Source organism: Gobio gobio, assembly GCF_949357685.1.
Source record: "Gobio gobio genome assembly, chromosome: 11".
Taxonomy (NCBI): domain Eukaryota; kingdom Metazoa; phylum Chordata; class Actinopteri; order Cypriniformes; family Gobionidae; genus Gobio; species Gobio gobio.
In genome coordinates this window covers 57881038-57891151 of record NC_137104.1, presented here as the reverse complement: position 1 = coordinate 57891151, position 10114 = coordinate 57881038, and the positions used below count along the sequence as shown (strand labels likewise).

Below are 10114 nucleotides of genomic sequence, written 5' to 3'. Positions count from 1 at the left end.
CTATATCAGTGGACTAATGTAGGGAATAGTGAATGAGGGTATAGGGGGCGATTTCGGAAACAGCCACTGAATTTGGGATTTTCCTTAGTTGTCAGTTATAATCACCAAAATTAAAAGAAATAAACATTTGAAATATATCAGTCTGTGTGTAATGAATGAATATAATATACAAGTTTCCCTTTTTGAATGGAATTAGTGAAATAAATCAACTTTTTGATGATATTCTAATTATATGACCAGCACCTGTATACAAACGTATGTAGTACACCGTCATAATGAAATTGTACCACAATAACAAAATGAAAAGTATAGAAAAATTCATGGACATTGTCATAATCTATAAATCTTTATTAAATTGCATTTCAATGAAACACCTTCTACATGCTTTATTTTTGAAAATCCATACAGCAATAAAGCAGGACAACAGTTCAATCACCAAATGTCTACTATACTGTCCATTTGAAGACAACTGGGACTACAAAAGCTCGTATAACACTAAAGATTGGAAATAAACCTTTAACTGTTTCTGGTTTTCAAGCCACAGATTAAATGAAGGTCAGAAAACCTGACCCGTGAAACACAGATCTATTATTATTATTATTATTATTATTATTATTTTAATAACAAACTGGTTGAGGTCAAATATTTTTTAATTAAAGGTCAGAATGAAAACAAAGAGCCAGTTTATTTCAATCACTAGAAGAAGGTTGAATAATGATGTTGTGCTGAGTTAAAGGCGGCGGCTCCTGCGGATGAGAGCGGCCCCTCCAGCGGTCAGCGTCTGAAAGCAGAAACAGGAGAGATGATGTCACTCCCACATCAGCTGACTCACAGCGCTCAATGCTTCGCTTCTGACCTCGATCATCTCCTCGCCCTGGATCTCTCGCACGTGTGTGAATTTATCCGATTCAATCACAATCTTTCCATCGACGAGTCGAGCTGTTCCCTGAAACCAAAGAACTACAGATCAAATCTGAGGAGATGCCATGATAGGAAAATATATCATTTATGAATATATGAACACATACAGTGTCTGTATTATATCTGTATAACACTCTGACACACACACACACACACACTTACATACACACACACTCTCTCTCACACACACACACACACACACTCTCTCTCTCTCACACACACACACACACACACACACACACACACACACACACACACACACACACACACACACACACACACACACACACACACACACACACACACACATGTTTGTTTTTGTGAAATGTGAGGACATTCCATAGGCGTAATGGTTTTTATACCGTACAAACCGTATTTTCTATCCCCTTACACTGCCCCTAAACCTACCCATCACACACACACACACACACACACACACACACACACACACACACACACACACACACACACACACACACACACACACACTGCCCCTGCCCCTAAACCTAGCCCTCACAGGAGACTGTGCAGTTCACTTTCTGTGAAAAAAAACTTGTTCTGTGTGATTTATAAGCATTTTGAAAAGTGAGGACATGGGGAACGTCCTCATATTTCACCCTCTTTTTGTAATACCCATGTCATTATACACATTTGTGTCCTGATATTTCACAAAAACATGCCCACACACACACACACACACACACACACACACACACACACACACACACACACACACACACACACACACACACACACACACACACACACACACACACACACACACACACACACACAGTTCATTTGTTGTTGCCCGGTAACCACACACAGCCCAGAGTTCTTCAGACTCTCTACAGATTAATTAACTACTTTTTCTTCCAATTACTTTTCGCTTGAGTAAATGTTGAACTGTGGTGTGTTTTGTTCTTTGCTGTTATAAAGTGATAATAACCCACGGAAGTGTTACTGCGATTCTTCTTCACACTTACAGTTTTACTCAATCTCTCATTTCTCAAAAATAACACACAGATCACAGCTTCAGTCCATGAGCTAAACTGAGTGTGTGTGTGTGTTGACCTTGATCTTCTTGCCGTCCATGGTGTTGAACTCGGTCTCCTCGCTGATGCTGAAGTTGTTTGTGTGTGTGTGTGTGTGTGTGTGTGTGTGTGTGTGTGTGTGTGTGTGTGTTGACCTTGATCTTCTTGCCGTCCATGGTGTTGAACTCGGTCTCCTCGCCGATGCTGAAGGTGTTTGTGTGGCTCCTGAGTATGGGAAGCCGTTCAGGAAATAATATATGTGTATTGTTTGAATATGGATTGGTTTACTGGTTGAATGCATGGTTTAATTACAAACACACTGGTTTATAATACATTGGTCTGATCAAGTGTACATGCCTTTGCTCCTTTATACACTGTTTTTTTCAAGTAAACATTGGGCTCCTCAAATATGCAATGGTTTCCTCAACTACATATTGGTTTCTTCAGTTATATATTGGTTTGTGTATATATATTGTTTTGTTCAACTATATATTGGTTTATACATCGGTTGGCTCGGTTATACATTGGTTTTCTCGACTATATATTGGTTTGTTCAACTATATATTGGTTTGTTCAACTATATATTGGTTTGTATATATCGGTTTGTTCAACTATATATCGGTTTGATCAACTATATATTGGTTTGATCAAATATATATCGTTTGTTCAACTATGTATTGGTTTGATCAACTATATATCGGTTTGATCAAATATATATCGGTTTGATCAACTATATATCGGTTTGATCAACTATATATCGGTTTGTTCAACTATATATCGGTTTGATCAACTATATATTGGTTTGATCAACTATATATCGGTTTGATCAACTATATATCGGTTTGTTCAACTATGTATTGGTTTGATCAACTATATATTGGTTTGATCAACTACATATCGGTTTGATCAACTATATATCGGTTTGTTCAACTATGTATTGGTTTGATCAACTATATATTGGTTTGATCAACTATATATCGGTTTGTTCAACTATATATCGTTTTTTTTATATATCGGTTTGATCAACTATATATCGGTTTGTTCATCTATGTATTGGTTTGATCAACTATATATTGGTTTGTATATATCGGTTTGTTCAACTATATATTGGTTTGTTCAACTATATATTGGTTTGTATATATCGGTTTGATCAACAATGTATTGTTTGATCAACTATATATTGGTTTGATCAACTATATATTGGTTTGATCAACTATATATTGGTTTGATCAGCTATATATTGGTTTGTTCAACTATATATGGGTTTGATCAGCTATATATTGGTTTGTTCAACTATATATGGGTTTGTTCAACTATGCATTGGTTTGATCAACTATATATTGGTTTGTATATATCGGTTTGATCAACTATATATCGGTTTGTTCAACTATATATTGGTTTGCTCAACTATATATTGGTTTGATCAACTATATATTGGTTTGTATATATCGGTTTGTTCAGCTATATATCGGTTTGTTCAACTATGTATTGGTTTAGATACATTAAAGTTTGTTAATTTATACATTGGTTTGTTGAAATACATGTTTTTGGCTCAAATTTGTATTGGTAAGGACAAATTGGTTTGCTGGTGAGTTGATGGGGTTGTCACAATTGTTTTCTACATGTCAAAATATTATTTTATTACTATTACCAAAAGAGTGTATAGAGTGCACATTATTTGCTTTAAAAATATACACTCCTTAAAATATTAATTCATGCAAAGTGTATTTCCTATAATGATTTCTTTGTTACTCATGTGAAATTGTGGGGGTATTTCATAGACTGAGTTACAACCCAAATCAGAAAAAGTTGGGACAGTATGGAAAACGCATATATATAATAAAAAAAAGAAGTGATTTCTAAATTTACTTTGACCTGTATTTCATTGCAGACAATGTGAGCACAAAATATTTAATGTTTTGTCTGGTCAACTTCATGTCATTTGTAAATATGCATCCTTTCCTGTCATTCAGACCTGCAACACATTTCAAAAAAAGTTGGGACAGAATCAATTTAGGGCTAGTAATGAGGTAAAATGGTTAAATAATGATGTGATTTGAAACAGGTGATGTCAACATTGGTGATTGTAATTATGATTTGGTACAAAAGCAGCATCCAAGAAAGGTCTAATCCTTTAGGAGCAAAGATGGGCCGAGGATCGGCAGTTTGCCAACAAATACGTGAGAAAATTATTGAAATGTTTAAAAACAATGTTCCTCAAAGAAAGATAGGAAGAGATTTGGATATTTCACATTCAACAGTGCATAACATAATTAAAAGATTCAAGGAATCTGGAGGAATTTCAGTGCGTAAAGGACAAGGGCGCAAGCCTAAGCTGAACAACCATGATCTCCGATCCCTCAGGCGGCACTGCATCAAGAATCGTCATTCATCTAGAAGCGATATCACCACATGGGCTCAGGACTACTTTGGCAAACCTTTGTCAAGTACCACATTACGTAGTTACATCCACAAATGCCAGTTAAAACTGTACTGTGCCAAAAGGAAGCCCTATGTTAACAGTGTCCAGAAGCGCCGTCGACTTCTCTGGGCTCAGAGGCATCTGGGATGGACCATCACACAGTGGAAACATGTACTGTGGTCAGATGAATCAGTATTTAAGGTATTTTTTGGGAGGAATGGACGCCGTGTGCTCCGGACCAAAGAAGAAAAGGATCATCCAGACTGTTACCAGCAACAAGTCCAGAAGCCAGGGTCTGTCATGGTATGGGGTTGTGTCATTGCCCTTGGCAAAGGTAACTTTTTAACCATTAATGGTAACCATTAATGCTGAAAAGTACATTTGGAGCTTTTGGAGCATAATATGCTGCCTTCAAGAAGACATCTTTTCCAGGAACGTCCATGCATATTTGAACAAGACAATGCAAAACCACATTCTGCACACATTACAAAGTCCTGGCTGCGGAGGAAGAGGGTTCGGGTACTTGACTGGCCTGCCTCAGTCCCGACCTGTCTCCAATAGAGAATGTGGACAACGAAGAACCGTACTGTTGCCCACCTTAAGACTTGTTTGCAGGAAGAATGGGACAAAATTACAACTGAAACACTTCATCACTTGGTATCTTCCTAAACGTCCTTTAAGTGTTGTGAAAACGAATGGCAACATTACAAAGTGGTAAATGCTTTACTGGCCCAACTTTTTTTGAAATGTGTTGCAGGTCTGAATGACAGGAAAGGATGCATATTTACAAATGACATGAAGTTGACCAGACAAAACATGAAATATTTCATATTGTCTGCAATGAAATACAAGTCAAAGTAAATTTAGAAATCACTTCTTTTTTTTTTTTTTTGCGTTTTCTATACTATCCCAACTTTTTCTGATTTGGGTTGTCAGACACAGGACGAGTGTGTGTTGCTCATGAAGACACAGAATGAGCCTCTGGTAAATCAGACACAGGACGAGTGTGTGTTGCTCATGAAGACACAGGTTGAGCCTCTGGTAAATCAGACACAGGACGAGTGTGTGTTGCTCATGAAGACACAGAATGAGCCTCTGGTAAATCAGACACAGGACGAGTGTGTGTTGCTCATGAAGACACAGGTTGAGCCTCTGGTAAATCAGACACAGGACGAGTGTGTGTTGTTCATGAAGACACAGAATGAGCCTCTGGTAAATCAGACACAGGACGAGTGTGTGTTGCTCATGAAGACACAGGTTGAGCCTCTGGTAAATCAGACACAGGACGAGTGTGTGTTGCTCATGAAGACACAGGTTGAGCCTCTGGTAAATCAGACACAGGACGAGTGTGTGTTGTTCATGAAGACAGAGAATGAGCCTCTGGTAAATCAGACACAGGACGAGTGTGTGTTGCTCATGAAGACACAGGTTGAGCCTCTGGTAAATCAGACACAGGACGAGTGTGTGTTGCTCATGTTGCTCACAGGTTGAGCCTCTGGTAAATCAGACACAGGACGAGTGTGTGTTGTTCATGAAGACAGAGAATGAGCCTCTGGTAAATCAGACACAGGACGAGTGTGTGTTGCTCATGAAGACACAGGTTGAGCCTCTGGTAAATCAGACACAGGACGAGTGTGTGTTGCTTGGGAATACACCGGCTGAATCTCTGCTGTTGCACACCATGACCCCACATTTTGCACCTGTAATTTGGGTTGGGGTGGGAAGATAAATAATGTAAATAATTAATAAATTGAATAAATAATGTGTCTTATGGAATGATAATCCGGACGATATTTAAGGAATATATTTAAATATAGGAATTTTAGTATTTGCAATTTACACAAACACGTGATTTGCCATTTGGATTTTCTTTTCCGTGTGTGCAACATGTCAAATAGAAATTTAGAAAACAGAATAGAAAAATAGCCAAATTTCAAATAGAAACGCAAAGTCCGTTTGCAATTGCATTTCCAATGTCTTATGAGTTATGACCCTGCCATTTTGAAATAGCAATAGAAAAATCACCCATTTGCTATTTCACTTCCTCCGCGTCCTGCCACAACCCGCACAAAACTCAAATGGAACCCCAATTTTCTATTGCTTTTTCAAAATGGCAGGGTCATAACTCATAAGACATTGGAAATGCAATTGCAAACGGACTTTGCGTTTCTATTTGAAATTTGGCAGACATGTTGCATACACGGAAAACAAAATCCAAACGCAATGGCAAATCAAACGTTTGTGTTTCCATTATGTCACAGCGTATGTGTTCACAAATTGAAAATGTAATTTCAAATACAATTTGAAAATTCCTTTTAAATATTGTCCGGAATATCATAGAAATCGCAAAGACACAGGTGTAATCACAGGGTTCCCACAATCATAGAGAGCCTGTAAATATCAAGTCATTTTAAAATTGTATGAAAATGTTAATCCTAGAATGCATGAACCAGACAACATACATGAATGCATAAAAGGGGTTAAAAAGACCCATGTTGGATTCAGTAATTTTCTGTCTGTGCAGACAAAAGGAATGTAAAAAAAAAAATCATGAAAATACTGATCAAAGACATTAGACAATTTACCCTTGAAGATGGCATCTGTGAATCTTCAGCAGGGCGATCCAGTTCTTCGTCAGAAACATCTGTCTGAAATGTATCAGGAAAAGCAGAATGTTTTTGACATTACACGACAATGCTAATCACATGTAAGACAGTCATGCATGATAACATTTCTTCCTTTTTTTTTACACCCCAAATAGATCCTGAATACATAATAATAATAATAATAATGAATACATTCATTATTACTATATAAAGTTATCTATATATAAGTTGTGTCTCTGGCCGAATGTAAATGGTTCTTTGAGTGAAGATCTTTTTTAGTATGCGACCACTTAGTGACTGATTGGAAGCAAGTCTTGGTTGTACCAGTCTGTTATTTCAATGCTATTTGTAGTAAACAATAAATAAATCATAATAATAATAATTCACCAGTAGTCTTGTATTTGTATATGAATGTACATGAAATGTCATCTTAATGTTTAATGCTGCTACACAGTAACATATGTTTATTGTGATCAGCAATACATATCCTGAACCACACAATTTCTGTGCAAAACTCTCCTTGATCACTTCAATTACTCTTTCCTCATCTCATGAAATGTGGAACTCGAGCAGAAATGATATGTTCTTCATCAAACAGAATGGCTTTTGTGCCTCTTCTGGGGACAGTACCAAATCTGGGACCAGGGAGGAGGACAAGCTCCTTCATAAATGTGGGACTTTCTCGTGCTGGCCTCCTTACAGCTGATGCTGAAGAGCTAAGAAGACAATTATATATCAGTATGTAAAAGTTTTTACCAAAAAAAAAAAAAAAACTTTTACCAACTAAGATATCCTGTTTTGTTTTTTGTTTTCTCAGAGATAATTATCGGTGTATTACATAAACTTTCTATCATAGGTCTTAAGATATGATAAGTTAATTTAGGATTTTTCACAATTTCGTATTACAGAAGCAAATCTTAACTTTCAAAATCTCATCGGATCTGTAGTTAGGAAATCTTAAACCGCTCCATTGAGTTTGGTAATCAACTGTCAGGTCTGTTACCAAGCAACCAAACAACGCGCAAACTGCTTCTCTGAGGTAATAAACCAAAAATCAAAATGGAGAAACAACAGCGTGATTTTAGTTTCAGTGCGGCAGAGATTTAAATTTTAATAAGCTCCGTTGAAAAGTTAAAGCCCGTTTTAGAAATCGCCTTTTGCACCAAAAAAACGTAAGGCGTTAGTCACTTGAAGAATGACCATAATGCTCCGTGACGGCTCGTTGGCCTCTGTAATGTTGGTCGCAATTCGTCAACTTACTGCAAAATCATGCGTCATGGAAGTCTGTAATTATTTACGATTATTTTATCATCAAAGATCAAATTTGGACATCCTCTGGGTCCTCCAAAAGTCTCTCCACCGTCAAACATCGCTGCTCTACGTCTTGTATAATTATTAGGGGTTCAAGCACGAAGTGCTGAAACACCTATTGTAATTGTAACTTTTCCCATGATGCATCATTCTCCATCTAAAACTAATCGGGCAGACCAAACCGTAAGTCGTAGAGACATGAAACTTTTAGGGCTGGTAGTACTCACAACGACTACCAGCGTCACCGAGGCACGCCCCGATTGGCCTGACGGGGGCGCTACAGCGAGCAAAAGTGCCCTTCAGGCGCCAATTTCGAGAAATTTTGGGTTTTTTGAAAAACCTACTTTTGTGAACTACTCCCATAATTTTTCCCTGATTGGAACCAAACCACTGTATAAATGTTTTTTGGAGAGAGCATATTAATAATTATGAAAAAAAAAAAAAAATTCGATTCATGGTCGCTAAGGGGAATGAAAAATTTCAATGTGTCGGGGGCCACTTTTACTAAAATGACTATAACTTGTGAACGGAACAAGATATTTTCAAAATTCACAAAACCACCACAGGAAATATGATAACATAGGTTAATAGCTAAACAATTACATCCAAATGTCAAAACTATGATAGGAAGTGAAATCTAATCAATGTTGCCTATTATTAATTTTAATACTCTCATAAATATACTGAAAGTGTCTATAACATGGTGTCCAATCCTGCTCCTTTTTTCCTGCTCCAAGTTTAGCTCCAACCCCAATTCAACACACCTGTACCAGCTGATCAAAGTCTTATTAGGCATGCTAGAAACTTTCAGACAATAAAAAAAACTAACAAAAAATTCCTTATAGTAAATTGGCTCTAAAGGGTATTTTTTTATATCCATGATCTTACTTTATTTATTTATTTAGATCCCCATTAGCCAATACCTAGGCAGTGGCTACTCTTCCTGAGGTCCCAACAAGTAAAAAATACACCAACAACAATAAAGTCAATGAAACATACATTTGAGCCAAAAACATGTATTTCGACAAACCAATGTATAAATTAACAAACTTTAATGTATCTAAACCAATACATAGTTGAACAAACCGATATATAGTTGAAGAAACCGATATATACAAACCAATATATAGTTGATCAAACCAATAAATAGTTGATCAAACCAATATATAGTTGAACAAACCAATATATAGTTGATCAAACCGATATATAGTTGAACAAACCGATATATAGTTGAACAAACCGATATATAGTTGAACAAACCGATATATACAAACCAATATATAGTTGATCAAACCAATGCATAGTTGAACAAACCCATATATAGTTGAACAAACCAATGTATAGCTGATCAAACCAATATATAGTTGAACAAACCGATATATACAAACCAATATATAGTTGATCAAACCAATACATAGTTGATCAAACCGATATATAGTTGAACAAACCGATATATAGTTGAACAAACCGATATATAGTTGAACAAACCGATATATACAAACCAATATATAGTTGATCAAACCAATGCATAGTTGAACAAACCCATATATAGTTGAACAAACCAATGTATAGCTGATCAAACCAATATATAGTTGAACAAACCGATATATACAAACCAATATATAGTTGATCAAACCAATACATAGTTGATCAAACCAATATATAGTTGATCAAACCAATACATAGTTGATTAAACCGATATATACAAACCAATATATAGTTGAACAAACCAATATATAGTTCAACAAACCGATATATACAAACCAACATATAGTTGATCAAACCAATACATAGTTGAACAAACCGATATATCGTTGAAC

At 36.4% G+C, this 10114-nt stretch overlaps 1 protein-coding gene across 1 annotated transcript in view; it reads right to left on the bottom strand.

Annotated features, from left to right (window-relative positions):
- Window positions 1-730: 730 nt before the first annotated feature.
- Window positions 731-10114, bottom strand: part of fabp10b (fatty acid binding protein 10b, liver basic) — a gene marked incomplete at both ends in the record, with an annotated part of 10504 nt that continues 1120 nt past the window's right edge. The window contains 4 exons of the mRNA XM_079828619.1: window positions 731-781; window positions 857-946; window positions 2111-2180; window positions 6963-7025. Of these exons, the coding sequence (XP_079684745.1) occupies window positions 731-781; window positions 857-946; window positions 2111-2180; window positions 6963-7025 (274 nt within the window). The remainder of the gene's footprint in view (window positions 782-856; window positions 947-2110; window positions 2181-6962; window positions 7026-10114) is intronic.